At 44.6% G+C, this 14,465-nt stretch overlaps 4 protein-coding genes across 4 annotated transcripts; 1 reads left to right on the top strand and 3 right to left on the bottom strand.

Moving 5' to 3' along the window:
• Positions 1-629: 629 nt before the first annotated feature.
• AOL_s00075g165 (uncharacterized protein) lies at positions 630-3,058 on the bottom strand (the record flags this gene model as incomplete). Its single annotated transcript, XM_011122476.1, has 3 exons — positions 630-1,235; positions 1,290-2,587; positions 2,644-3,058. The coding sequence occupies 3 exons, from the start codon at positions 3,056-3,058 to the stop codon at positions 630-632; spliced, it is 2,319 nt and encodes a 772-aa protein (XP_011120778.1).
• Positions 3,059-5,172: 2,114 nt separating this feature from the next.
• On the top strand, positions 5,173-7,199 carry AOL_s00075g164 (uncharacterized protein; the record flags this gene model as incomplete). The annotated part of the gene is made up of 3 exons (XM_011122475.1): positions 5,173-5,856; positions 5,912-6,874; positions 6,945-7,199. The coding sequence occupies 3 exons, from the start codon at positions 5,173-5,175 to the stop codon at positions 7,197-7,199; spliced, it is 1,902 nt and encodes a 633-aa protein (XP_011120777.1).
• A 1,058-nt stretch (positions 7,200-8,257) lies between these two features.
• Positions 8,258-9,582, bottom strand: AOL_s00075g163 (uncharacterized protein; the record flags this gene model as incomplete). Its single annotated transcript, XM_011122474.1, has 2 exons — positions 8,258-8,868; positions 8,982-9,582. The coding sequence occupies 2 exons, from the start codon at positions 9,580-9,582 to the stop codon at positions 8,258-8,260; spliced, it is 1,212 nt and encodes a 403-aa protein (XP_011120776.1).
• A 2,425-nt stretch (positions 9,583-12,007) lies between these two features.
• Positions 12,008-13,164, bottom strand: AOL_s00075g162 (uncharacterized protein; the record flags this gene model as incomplete). The annotated part of the gene is made up of 2 exons (XM_011122473.1): positions 12,008-12,558; positions 12,696-13,164. The coding sequence occupies 2 exons, from the start codon at positions 13,162-13,164 to the stop codon at positions 12,008-12,010; spliced, it is 1,020 nt and encodes a 339-aa protein (XP_011120775.1).
• Between the last annotated feature and the right edge of the window lie 1,301 nt (positions 13,165-14,465).

The following is a 14,465-nucleotide window of genomic DNA, read 5'->3' as shown; positions in this document are numbered from 1 at the left end:
GAGAGAGAAGGAATATCATAATATCTAATATCGATTCTGATTTTTTGGTTGGGTTTGTACATGCTGTCCGGCTCCCCGGGTTGTAAACGTGGGATCGCACCGGAGAGTTATCCGTCGCGATGTGAGAGAGTAGTTAAGTAGAAGACAAAGGAATAAAGAGAAAAATATAGAAAAGTAAAACTTAAAAAAAATATGACGCCTTAACAATGTAATGAAAATGAATGAGCGAAGTGAACTGAACGAAGACACAATAGTATATATCGTGGACATTGCAAACAGAAAGGAAAACTTGGTTAGACCCGCAAATGATGATGACCCCTTCCCACCTTTGAGAACCGATGCTTGAGTGCGTATGAATTTTGGTATACCCTGGTACAGAAACAGTAGTGTGATAAATACAAAATCCCAATATGCTATTTTACTGTTCTCTGTCGGTACTGGAGAGAAAAAAAGATACATTTTTTGAAACCCCAATCCCGCCGCGGCCATATTAATAACCAGGTCCGGACGGGAGAAAAATTACCCCAGAAAAAGAACGCTATAATGTCATTAAGCAGCTAAGAGGCTGCATTGGTATTACAAGGCTTAAGCGGTTATTTGTACTCGCCGCTGTAGATAGGATCTTTCATTTAGTGATCGTATCCGGCTCCAACCTGCCATCGCTGGTTGTTTTGGCCTTGTTGTTGTTGGTTATTATTATAGCCTCCTCCACCGCCGTAGCTAGGGAATTCACCGAAGCCCTGTGGTGTTCTTGTTGGGCTTGGTGCTCCTCGCTGTGGTCCTCCGGCCGATAGGAAAGGTCGGTCGGCTTGTTGTTGGTATGGGCTTGGGCTGTGATATCTCTTCTCATAGTCTCCTCCATCTCCGTGGGTGCTACCCGCGTATTGGGAGTTAGAGTAGTGAGATGGGGCTTGGGATGGAGGGAGTGGGACACCAGCAGCACCATACTCTCCGGATCTTCCGCCGGCACTGGAGTCGTCCTCATCGAGATCCCTGGTTGACTTGTGGTCACCGCGAGCGGTGGCACCAAGTGCATCAAGCTCGGTGGATCCGACCATTTCAGGGTTGGACTTGATGAAGGAAGCACGGTCGTCGCGCATTGGTTGGTAACGGGTATCTGGGTTCTTAGAAACCAAGGCGTAGATGGTGGCGACAAGAACCAAAATCAAGAGAACGAGGGCGAAGATAGCGTTCATGACAAAGAATACAACTCCCAAGACACCACGGACAAGAGCCTATGAAAAAGGATTAGCAGCGTATAAGGAATTTCCAGATCTGAATTTACTTACTGGTTCCTTAAAGATTCCAGAGAAGATCATCAAGAAGATAGAGTTGACGAAGTTGATGACGCAGATGGAAATGTTGAAGACATTGACCTTGCGATCCATCCATGGTCGGAAGTAAGAAACAGCAACGAGGTAAACACCTTCAATGAGAACGAGGGCGATGCTCTGAACGGTTCCCTTAGACTGGGCAAAGGCAATGAAGATACCCTTGATGAAGATGTAGCCAAGCATTGGGATGATCCAGTAGTAGCACGAACCCTTGAATTGCACATAGAGGAATCCCCATCGGTTGAGGGAAGCTGGATCGGAGTAAAGGATAACAACTGGGCTCTTGTGCATATTGATGGAGTGTTGAGCGAGGCGGATGACCTTATAAGAGGCCCAGGAGAGGAGAGCGAGGGTAACGAGGAAGAAAACAAGGGCGAGGACAATGGCAGCCGGGGAGTCGCGGACCGTCAATTCCCATAGACAGAGAATGGTAAGCTGAGGGAAGCCGATGAGAACAATTCGGTAGAGAATTCCCTTGAGGACAATCTTCCATCCCTTTCTGAACTCGGCGAATTTGGACCCCTTTGCGAGGTTGAGTTTCCTGACGCAGAGCTCGAGGCCAAACTTGAATCCGACGACGATCAAGACAACAACGACGACGAAAGCGACAAAGAAAGCAAGACCGGTCATGAAGAGATTTGTTTGTTCAATTCTGGAAAGGAAGGCGACACGCGAGATACCAGTAACATCAATGAATTCACCTTGGCTGTAAGTTCCCTGGTCACCACTGCGCTTGACGATAATATTCTTGACAGTTTCGACGGCAGTGAAAGCACGTTTAGTGAATTCCAAACCTCGCTTCATGATTTGAACGTTGACTCTGTCGAGGTTCTGGAACAAAAGATCTGGCTTACCACCAGTGGCCTGGATGTACCAGTGGAGAACGTTCTGCATGAAGCCGACACGGATGACACCCATACTCCAAACGAAATTCTGGGTCCAAGATCGAACAACTGGTGGAAGCTTGACGGCAACCATGGCGCAGAGGGCCTGCGACTGGAAGTATCCGAAAAGGGAGAGAGCATTGGCGGCAACATGGGCAGCAGTGTTGGAGTGGCCCAATCCAGAGGTAATGGCAGAGGCTGCAAGTCCAGAGCCAGCAATAACGGCAGTGACCCAGCTAACGGCATTCTGGTGAACAGTCTGACCGTTAGAAAGCTCGGCCTCAAGACAAGCTACCGGTCTCATGTCTTCAGCAAGATCGATGGTGATTCTGGCAAGACCATCGATATCAGGGATTGTGAAAGCAACACCTGTAATATAAAATTAGCAAAGTCGTCATTAGATGCTAGTGTTTATTGAGCCTTACCGGGAATAGAGCTGACAAAATTGCTGGCATTGATGGCAGATGGAGGCAAGGTAACTGGACCAGCTCTCATGGGGCACAAACTAGCGAACTTTTCGGCACAAGGGTCGATCTTCTTTGTGTAGGCAGTGTAGCCGTAGACAATGATTTCCATGACAATAAAGACATTTCCTTCAATCGAAGATGTACCATCGAAACTGTATTGTAGTGTTGAATTGTTTGGGGTGTACAAGACATCGAACTGAGAAACCGTGAACTGGGAGTTTTCCATACAGGCTGACAGCGACGAAGATCCAATCATCTTCTCCTTCGGGAGAGCGCCTGCACTGCCTGTGATGAGGGAGATGAAGGAGAGGATGCTGAACAGTCGCATGAGCGAGGACTGCCGCCTCGCGGGCGGAGAAAAGTATGTGGTCATTGTCGAAGAGAAATTAAAATTAATAAAATGGGTTGAAGGTCGTCAATGTGAAGATACTATGTCGTGAGAATGTCGGAGGAGGAAGTTAAGGTTGATGCGTGTGGTGGTTATGATGTATGTGATGGTGTTCCAACCCCTTTATTTTCCAAGCGATTGTTGAGCGTCGACGGTCGGAGAAGAAGAAATGCCAACGAAAGACGAGTGGTAGCTACACAACCCAATAAACATTAATACCGACCTCCTGCTTGTATTAAAAAATTATGATATCGATAAAACTGTTTCCAAAAGTGTTTTACGGGGAACATATGGACATCGACAGTTGAGCGAGTGAAGTGGAGAGGATATGTGACCGAGTGATGATGACGATACCAAAATAAGAGACCAAGAAAAACTCACAGGTAAATGTCAAATGATCCGCTGGTTGCAACCAAAAACAGGGAAAACGAACAGACCAAAGTGGGCTAACGAGTGAAGCCCCAAGGAATGTCCAAAAATAACAAAAAAAGTCCAAAGAAATAAAATATAGAAATAATGAGGCTGTCGACACTGTCGGGAGTATTAGTAGTCGAGAGAATAATCAACAGCGAAGAACGAGCGAACGAACGGGGTTTTGTCGAAAAAGGAGAGAAGGAAGAAAGAACGAACAAGAAAGAGAAACAGATCTGGCGAGAGGAAGGAGAACACCGGGCAGGTTAAGAAGGGGCTGAAAAGGAGCCAGGAACGAGCGAGATAAAATTGGCTAGGCCCAATGCTACATTACGCTGCTTCGTCTTCGTCGAAAAGGTCGAAATCCTAGCTTTCAAAAGGGGGGCAATGCACGTCAAAGAACGATAACCCTGCCTTAACCACCTCAGCCTGGGACACCATAATTTTTCTTTTCCTATTCCTCTCTCATGGCAGCGATGGCATTGCCCACGCCCTGGGGAAACTATGATGCAGTCTATGCATTCTCCTGATCTTGGTGATAGTCTTCTTGCTCTTGGTGCTCGATGTTCATGCCCTCGGCCTCCCTTAGCAGGGGATATTCATTGGATGCCGATTAATCTTCACCGGCCAAGGGGGGCCGAAGCTTCTTGACCCCCCTCCCCAAGCATCATAAGCATCTTGGGTTTCTCGATATCGGGATGTTGGAACACCCTCGTCCCGAGCTTACGTGTAGCTCAATCTCCCATCAACCCCAGTGCTGTAATATCAAGATCTCTCTTAATTTCCGTTCTGGCGAACCGAAGGGAAAGCCAGCTTCCTCAAACATGTGCGTTACGAAACCGCTGGCGGCCACGAAGTATCGAACCGCACATCTCACATTTTTGAAACTACCCACAGCCCAGCGAGGTTTTTCTTTCTCTTTCGTTGTTTCTTTTCTTCTGTAAGCGGTCTTAGCCGTCCTGATTGGGTGGGTCGAAGTAACCCAAGCTGGGCTGTGCAACTCTCTTGACCCAGATGCCCTCTCATTGGCGCGTAAAATGCCTGGCTTGGCTGCGAAGAATGTCGGGTTACAATACAACCGTACCTGCATTTCTATGAATAGACTTGGTCAAAAAAGTGTTTTTTCGTCAATATAGTTTTTTCCCCGAAAGAGACAAAGAAAAATGACTCGATTACCATAAACAGAAATACACATACTTTTTTGAGAGGATTAAAAATGAAGAAAAAATGGGCCACCTGTTGATGTCACGGGCGTGTGTTTGACGGTTTTAAGCAGTCCACGAGATTAATAAAAGTACGGGGTTTCAATTCTAGAATGTGCCTATCAAACCATACAAGGCATGCGATGTAAATTAAGGTGGAGGCATGCACAGCCGTATATCAAACGAAACAATACCGACCCGACAGCGGGAAGAGAGTGCGTTATCCGGGGTATTCCTAGTGCCGTTACGAATCGATGCAGGGTGTTTTGGCGATAGTTTATTTGAAGATGGGTTCTTTGTGTCACGGATCTGTGTTACATGTTAAAAGATGTGTTGAGTAAAGATGTTGTTTGTCGATGTTTCCTCTTTAGGACTAGTGCTACGGATATGATCTTTTGCGCCAGTCGAAACTTTTTTTTTTTCTCCAACCGCTGTTCCAACTTTTTCGCGATACCTTAACCTCGACCTTGCAATTATATATTCACCATGTCGTCCACTGAAATCGAGCGAGCTAGCAAGAAGCGCAAGAGAAAGCACACTGGTAGCAAAAATAAGGACGTATCTGAACCCTCTGAAGCTGTCACTGCTCCAGAACCTACTGTCGAAGCCGCTGCCAGCAAGAAGGACAAGAAGTCGAAGAAGCAATCCAACGGCGCGGAGGAAAAGTCTAAGAAGTCCAAAAAATCCAAGGATGTGCCAATAGAGGAGCCAAAAGAGGAGGAAGACGATGAAGAAGAGGATGAGGAGAAACAAGAAGAGACATGGGAAGATGAAGATGACAACGAGGAAACTGAAAACCCGGAAGCAATGGATATCGACGAAGAGGAAGTCGATGCAGAGGAGGACAATCGCGACAATGTCCAACTGGAGGATCTCCCTGATAGCCTTGTCAATGCGAACCTGAGCCTACCGGACCTTGAAGGAACAGAGAGCATGCTATTCAAGGATGTCAAACTGAGCGAGAACACGCAGAAAGCGATCACAGAGATGGGGTTCACAAAAATGACAGAAGTTCAAGCCAAAACTATACCACCTTTGTTGGCTGGGCGAGATGTGCTAGGTGCAGCGAAGACAGGCAGTGGAAAGACTTTGGCTTTCTTGATCCCAGCAGTGGAGATGCTAAGCTCTCTACGATTCAAGCCTCGTAACGGAACAGGCGTGGTTGTTGTCGTATGTTCATTTAGTGGAATTAGTTCGATATCAAGCTATCGCTAACGGTTTATAGTCCCCCACCCGTGAACTTGCCCTCCAGATCTTCCACGTCGCCCGTGAACTTACGAAACATCACTCTCAAACCTGCGGTATCGTAATCGGCGGTGCCAATCGCCGCGCTGAGGCTGAGAAACTCTCCAAGGGCATAAACCTCCTTATCGCCACCCCTGGCCGTCTTCTTGACCACCTTCAAAACACACAGGGCTTTGTTTTCAAAAACTTGAAAGCTCTTGTTATCGACGAAGCAGACAGGATCTTAGAGGTCGGGTTCGAAGACGAAATGAGGCAGATTATCAAGATCTTACCAAAGCAGGATAGGCAGAGTATGTTATTTTCAGCGACACAAACCACCAAAGTCGAAGATTTAGCAAGAATCTCATTACGCCCTGGACCCCTATATATCAATGTTGACCATAGGAAGGAACATTCCACAGTCGAGGGCCTTGAACAGGGGTATGTAATTTGCGAGGCGGACAAGCGATTTCTCCTGCTCTTCTCGTTCTTGAAAAGGAATTTGAAAAAGAAGGTCATTGTATTCTTTTCCTCGTGCAACTCGGTCAAGTACTATGCCGAACTCCTAAATTACATCGACCTCCCCGTTCTTGACCTCCACGGCAATCAAAAACAACAAAAACGGACAAATACCTTCTTCGAGTTCTGTAATGCAAAGCAGGGCACCTTAATCGCTACCAACGTTGCCTCCCGAGGCCTCGATATCCCGGCTGTCGACTGGATCGTTCAATTCGACCCACCAGATGATTCAACTGAATATATCCATCGTGTGGGTCGAACAGCACGTGGCGTAGATGGCAAGGGAAGAAGCTTGATGTTCTTGCTGCCTACGGAAGTTGGATTTTTAAAGATATTAAAAGAAAAGAGAATCCCTGTGGTTGAGTTTGAGTTCCCGGCAAGCAAAATTGTGAATGTGCAGAGCCAGCTGGAAAAGCTGATCGGTCAAAATTATTATCTCAATAAGGTACCTTCACCCTGCATATAACCCCGAAACATTATATTGAATATAAGCTAATATATATGGTACGAAATAGTCCGCAAAGGATGGCTATAGGTCATATCTTCACGCTTACGCCTCGCACAGTCTGCGAAGCATTTTCGATGTCAACAAATTAGACCTTGTCAAATTGGCAAAAAGCTTCGGGTTCCCTACTCCACCAAGGGTGGATATCCAGTTGGGAGCAAGCATGGCGAAGGATCGTAATAAGGTTGTCTCACGGCGGAGTTATGGATCCCAACCCGGAAGGAAAGTGAAGGGATGGAAGAGGAAGAGAGGAGACGACGAGTAGAGCAGATTGGAGATCGGGATGTAGGATAGATAGAGATTTTAGGTAGACTCGGAGTTTAGCCCGGTGTCTACCACGAGTTTTTGTAGCATCATATACAGTTTAATTTACACTATCAATTACAGTACCGAATCTTCTATTAGCTCATAGTTCTACATCAGTATCATGGTTTGCATTTGTGCCTACTTGCGGAGCTATTATGATCAAGATTTGTGTTAGTAGATGGTATCGATATCATGGCGTCTGAGCATGGTGTGAACATAGTCCAGAAACAAGACGGCTGATAGGCCCGAGTGAAGCTTCGAAGCTATAAAAATATTAGACTGCTAGGCATCCTAGCCAGGTTCCAAGAAAATACCTGATACTACTCCCTCTTCGCAGTAACCAAGCTAGTACCTAAGATGTCCTGAAGTGGTAATTAGACTCACAAGTACCGTATCAAAATACAACATCCTGGGGTGTTGCTCCGGTAAAACAATTGAAGTGAAAGAAAGGACGTCGTAGGACCTTCGATATGAACACCACCAGTACTAGATACGAGCTCAGACTAAACGCCAGACGGAAGTAGATATGAGCTACATAGTAGATTGTTAAACTCGATATTGCAGACAATTGGACCTAATAATGTATGTAACTACAGAAGTGAAATTTAACCCATGGAATATCTGATGAAGTCATGAAGCAAGTTCTACAGATGCGCCATGAAAGTGCAAGTATATGTATATAATATGCACTATCATTATTAACTTCGACTAGTTTACAAATCAAAACTTAAGAAGTGGATTAACTCCAATCGAACTAGTACTGTGGCCTAGATATTCTAGTGCTTGGATCCATCGCGAAGTCTAGTTTGAGAGTACAAGAAGGAAGGATACACATAAAGAATGAAACCTTTTTTTTTTTGGCGAAGTCTGGTTTGAGAAAACGAAAACAACAGTATATTTGATGAACCAGGAAATATATCAGCGTCGAAGGCCAATTGCCAAAGGGTAAATGTATCCGATATATGTTAAATTTAGGTAATTAGCTAGCTGGCTATATCATCGGCTGGCAGGCTAATATCATTTTTTTAATTTTGAGTCGGTACTACGCTTGGCGATGCTATCGGCACCGCCTCCATATCCGCCTCCATATCCGCCTCCAGATCCTCCTCCAGACCCTCCTCCATAATGGTTCCAGTAATCGAAGTCACTGGGACTAAAGCCTGGCCAATTAGTCAATCCGAGTTCGTTGGGGTCAAGGCCAAGGGCTTCTTGGGCCCCAAGCTCCCATGGACATGGGTCCCCGCCATCCATCCCGTATAGCGGTAAAGGTGCCACATTTAGATTGTCGGCTTGTCCAGCTACTGGCTCTCCCACAAATCCGATTGCAGGCTGGTCCACAAATCCGATTGGCTGGTCCACAAATCCGATTGGCTGGTCTACAAATCCGAGTGGCTCGCCTACAAACCCGGCTGGCCCGTCGAACAAGACTGACTCGTCTAGAGATCCGATTGGCTCGATCCCGTCTAGAGCCTGGCGTACACTGGGTCTTGCGAACCGGCGAAAATCGATCTGGCCAAGCCTTTGTTGGACATAATCTGGGAGATTATTAAAACTTCTTTCAAAGTCTTCGACAGTAGCACCTTCAATTGGACTTCGCCGTTCTCCTAATTCAACTTTACAATAGCAACCTACAAAGCGTGGATAGTTATTTACTTGGTTAGCCGCAAATTATTATCAATATACTAAAAGGGTAGTCTAGCCGGTATCTAGCCGGGTTGATTTTGTGAGGGTCTTTCCGTACCGAAAAGAAGGCGGCATTTCAAGGGAATTTTGCGACGGTTCTGACAATTGCGCCCAGTGCGCACATCATCATTTCCTAGTAGCTCCCCGTTCGAGTTGCAGCGGCACCCCGTTCTGCACCTTGTAATTCTTATCTGTATCGACCTCTGATCCGACCGCGACACCTCCCCATTCTCATCGCGCTGAACATAGTCCGTCGGGGGTATTCTGAAGTCCTGTATTTGCGTGAACCTACCGTCTATTACAACTTGGTGACCTATACAATCAACCGAAAGCCTTTGATAAAAAAAACTTTCCGGAACATCAACACGAGGACTAATCGAAAGCATCGATGGCATGAGAGACTTTGTGCCCTCTAATTCCTGGGAGTAGGTGATGGTGGAGTTTGGCCCGGTGGTAGCTCTTCCATCTTGCGCCGTCTCATTCGAGTTCTTGGGGGGATTCTGTCGAGGGACACTTGCGATTTTGTCCGTTATTGCTTCATTGGCAGCCTCTAGATCTTGAGGTGTCGGGACCGAAAACAAAGGGTTTGGTGCTATAAGAAAGATGTATATAGCTGTCACACAATACACCTTTGAAAGAGTTTTCAAAATTGAGAACATATTGTCCATACAATAGATATATATATATATATATATTCGAGTATTAACCAAAGATATGCGTCAAGATGTTCAGCCGTGAATACGGCTAGGAGGAAAGTGACAAGGAAGAAAAAAGAGCGGACTAAATAGTGTTCAATTTAAATACTAGAGAGCATGGTGCTAACACCATTGCAAAAATCACGATTGCTTTTTCTCCTGCCCGATTTCCATAATCCGGGCTTAAGTTGCCTCAAACGATAAACGACCCAACGTCCGCCTAGCCCTTACAAGGACGAATTGCTAAGCTATCCCGCCACTATCAATGAAAGTAATGTATCTAATAGCTACTAACAGTTGTTTCAAGGGTTTGTTCAGATCATATAATTATAAGTTGTATCGAAAGAGGGCACAAGGATACTGCGGTCAATTCATGAAAAACATGACATGGGTCGATGACGACGAGCGCTCGAGCGGGCACATGCACATCCACGCTCACACCGGAGACTACAGTATTATAGAAGTTGCGAAATGATACATAGCAAAAACCAGTCCCAAAAAAGAACATAAAGTATATAAGCAAAGAGGTATACTTAGAACCCATTCGTGATACTATTTCTGTTGTAATTCTGCATTTTGCGTGACGACCTCTTGAGAATCTATTCAGTACGGCGAGGCAGTCGTCTAGATCGATTTATTTCAATATTCCGCTGATGTGGCTCGCGGTTGTAAAAAGATCAGGCATCCTTCAGACTACGATGTTCTATCTAAGAGGTACTTAACTGACTCTGTTGTATATACTGAACTTGTTTCAAAATGCAACGGTCACCTAGCATATATTGCACAGTAAGTGCAACGTTACGGGGTGAAGCATCGAGTTGAGAAAAAAAGAACTTTTCGGACTCTGTAAACTGGATTACTATAGTATCCTAGGATCCTTTCTACGTTGCGGGGGACATCATACACTCCTACCCCACTTTACTGATAGTATAACTTTGTTGGTAATGAGGCGTAGCTCAGAATAGTCGGGCGGCCGAATTTTGTCTGGCACATAAGTGTTGGGAGTGTGGTTGTAAACTGCTATTCCTAAGTTAGGATCAATCTCGTAACTATATATCCTCGGATTATCTTGTAACTCCTGAACTCTCTGTGGTCAGTTGAATTTGTAGTATTATCAGCTTATCGCATTTCCAACATATTAATATGACTCGTATACTGGACCGATCTATAACTAAAGGCGCTGCTATATGCATATATGTAACGTTACTAGAGGCAGAAGCGCGGCGTAAGCGCGCGTGGCCTAAGCATACGTATAGTTTGAAGCTCTCAAAATCCAACATTCTACCGTGTTGCGACGATGGAAGAAAGTATATGGCACATATAAATTCTCAAGATGGAATTGCAATTAGCTTTAATTATGTTAAGCTTTTGTGCAGTCCCAAGTGCCTCCTCGCCAGTGGTTACCATTCATTCTCGTTTTTAGAAATCTACTTGGCTCATTGCGTAGGGCGTGATCTAGGGGTTTGGATGGTTATCTGCATATGTACATGATGCATGAATGAAAGGGTAGTGCCGCACCAACTTTCAAAATCAAAATATAACAAGGCATCATTCTTATGAAACACTAAATGCGGGATTAAAGTGATGTATATGCAAAATTGATCGCTATCACTAACAGGTCTTTCGGTACGATCTTCTTCCTGTGAATATTCTAACTTCAGAAAACGCTGTACCGCATACTAGCTGCGGCCCGTTGGGTATTGTGCGATAAACATCCATATATGTACCCCGCGTGCCATATAACTCCTTCCGACCTGGGGCCTCATCTATATGTTAGTCAGGCAAAAGTGGCTAAGCTGAAAATCATCCAACCCTCTCTTTCAAAAGGCCAAAGGCTTTGTTGATAAAATGGGACTTGAGGAGTACTACACGCCCTGTTGGTGGGGATTTTCTCCCCGTACGGTCTGTGCAATGAGCCGGGAACACTGGTTCGGACGACCTCGGCCGTGTTACCCCCCGTTATTGTCGCTCGGATGACGAGGAAGTAATAAGCTCCCAGAGGCTCGTACTGACTTTGTAGAATAGAACCCGATCCCAAAACGCAGGATGAGATCGGCCAATACAGAAATATATCAAAGCTAGATTCTAACGCCGTTGGATTTTGTAGCATACGATCGAACTTAAGCGCCACCGCCTATTTTAAGGATAACAGTCTCGTGTCTAAATACTGTGCGCGTGCAAAATGGCTAATTCGCAGTGCGTAGTCTCGTACCGTTAAACTTAATATTATGTTGCATTGCCATCGCACCTTCAGATTGTACTCATAACAAGAATACGCCATGTATATATCCAGATCATCTTGTAAAGTGTAACTGGAAAACCTCAAAACTAGTTAACTCCTGTGAAATGAACAATTCTTTCCCAACCAGCATCTATTTATATAAATAATTTATTTAACCAACAGATCCCCCCTTCGAACTCCATTAGTATGAGCCATAACACCATCATCCTCACCGCCGCCCTGCGGGAGACTAACCCCCCGCTTTACAACCCCACCACCCGATCCAAACCCACCAGGACCCCCACCAGGACCCCCAAACTTCCACAAATCCTTCATAAAATCCAAACCCCCAGCCCCAAATATATTTTCAACAGGCGGCAACTCCCCAACATCATCCCAATCCCACCCGGCTCCTCCCTCTCCACCTTCACCAGGTTTGCCGGGTCCAAAAAGTGGAGGCCCGCCGTCGTTATTACCATTACCATTGTTGTTATTATTATTGTTGTTATTATCGTCGTTATTCTCCATAGCAATATCTATACCAAAATCTAGGGGGGTAAACCCCATATGACCACCATCAGGTGCTTCACGCCACTGGTAACCCATGTTGAAACCTTGGATCGTAGTCGGTATTCTATCTAGCGCTCTTTGATAGTCTTCTCTTGATGCGCCCGTGATGGAAGGTTGCGGTTGGTCTAAAGTTGCTGTGCAGATGCAGCCTATATATATACCACCCACATCAGTTGAACAAAAAGTCATAAAATCAGCACACCGTTTTTTCTTTTTATATTTTTTACATATTTCTTATATATTTTGTTCATTATATTTTGTTTGAAGGGGGGATAGGAATATTTACCCCAAAGCGAAGCACACTTCTCCGCAAAAAAAACCTTCTCAGAACACAACGGCTTCAAATGCGGTGCCTTCCCCGTCCCCACAGCAGGGTTCTCTTCCATCTCCCCTTCATCGGAACATCTACACCCCCGTTTACATTTCGCCTGTACCCGTCGAATAGCACCCGTTTGTAACTCCAGTTCTGCGGGCGTAAGACTCGCCCAGTCGGTCATCCAGATAGGATAGATGTTTGCGGTTTGTCGTTGCGGCCATCGGCCGCTGGTTATTTCTGTGATGGGTTGGCAGGTTATGATCATTTCGGAGTTGGTGTAGAAGAATGAAGGGGGGATGTCGACGCGGGGGGTTGAGTGGTTTGGGGTGTTATTCGATGGCTCTGATATTGGACTTGATTGGGAGAGATGGGATGTGAGGATGTTGAGGAAGGTAAGTGTGTAGACGCTCCATGTTCTTGATATCCGCTGGACTATCATATTTAAGATAACTACTCGATACTCTCGGTTCAAGCCAGATGGCAAAATAGTAATATAAAATATGCATAAACTCAAGGAAATGGAAGAAAGAAATAAAGATAGAAAGAAGAGAAAAAGAAGGGAACATGCATATACTGCTTCCACCTGATCGATCCCTTCCAAACCGTCGTGCCACTCGAGTACTCGTAAAATTCTAGATTTATAACCAATCGACAGGAAAGCAAAACCTTTAAATTATGAAACCTTCTTGAAACTGCATAGACTCTTTGAAAGGAAACCATCATACCAACTTATCTTCCCATGCGCCACGTTCGAAGTTCTAAACATGTCATGGGATTAATTAAGTTAGATCGAAAGTATACGTATAGAGGTATAGAACTAGAATACATGTATATAAGCTCACACACCTAGCTAGCTATAAAACTATGATACATCTTTTATCGCCGAGCAGTCTGTAGCTATATATACAGAATCACGGATATCCAGGTATCCCGGGTTGGATTCTATCAATAAACTGCTCCCCAAAAAATACAACATCCTACAGTGTTGTTTATCGTATACTATCTACTTAGTTATACTTCTATGCCGTCTAACAGTTTCGACACTAAACCAGCTTAGCTCAGGCATAAATTCCCAAAACCATAATCTGAAGTCACTTCCTGGCGCTCGCATTGCACATGGAGCTCCACCAGACTACCAAAACCAACGATTTAAAGCGCCACAGAAAGGAAACCCTCCTCCTATACTAACACATCAGTGTTACTTCATATCAATATACCCGAACGTACTTATTCTCCGTGTAGCAAAGAAAAAGAAATAAAAGAAGAAGAAGAAATGGGGTTAAGAATAATTCGTTTTCCAAAAAGAAATATATATATGCTAAGTACCTAAGTACTTCATCATCAGAGTTGTAACAAATGATATAAACAACAGTAAATAAACAAAAAAAAGCCTCCTCTCTATCCATCCTTCCTCTGTTTTTTGATATCCCCTAGCTTTGTCTTTTTTCTCTCCTTTGCTCTTTTAAAATTTTGTAAGTTTCTTCTCTCTTCTCTTTTTCCAAATCGATGATATGGGGGGTATCTAATCTGACGTATCCAAAAAAAACTACACCAAGACGTATGCAACGAAAATGAAACTTTTAGGTGAACGAAAATTTAAAAAAAAAGAGCAATACAAATGCACTAAACATGAAGAATAGAAAGCAATGGTTCACAAAGATAACAGCAGCGTCAAAAAAACAAACGGAGAAATTGTGAGAATGGTAATTTTTCTTCAGCTTTATTATGGAAAAAGAAAGA

The sequence above is a fragment of the Orbilia oligospora genome (genome assembly GCF_000225545.1).
Source record: "Orbilia oligospora ATCC 24927 unplaced genomic scaffold scaffold00075, whole genome shotgun sequence".
NCBI classification, from domain to species: domain Eukaryota; kingdom Fungi; phylum Ascomycota; class Orbiliomycetes; order Orbiliales; family Orbiliaceae; genus Orbilia; species Orbilia oligospora.
The sequence above is the reverse complement of the archived record's forward strand: the minus strand, read 5'-3'. Positions and strand labels throughout refer to the sequence as shown.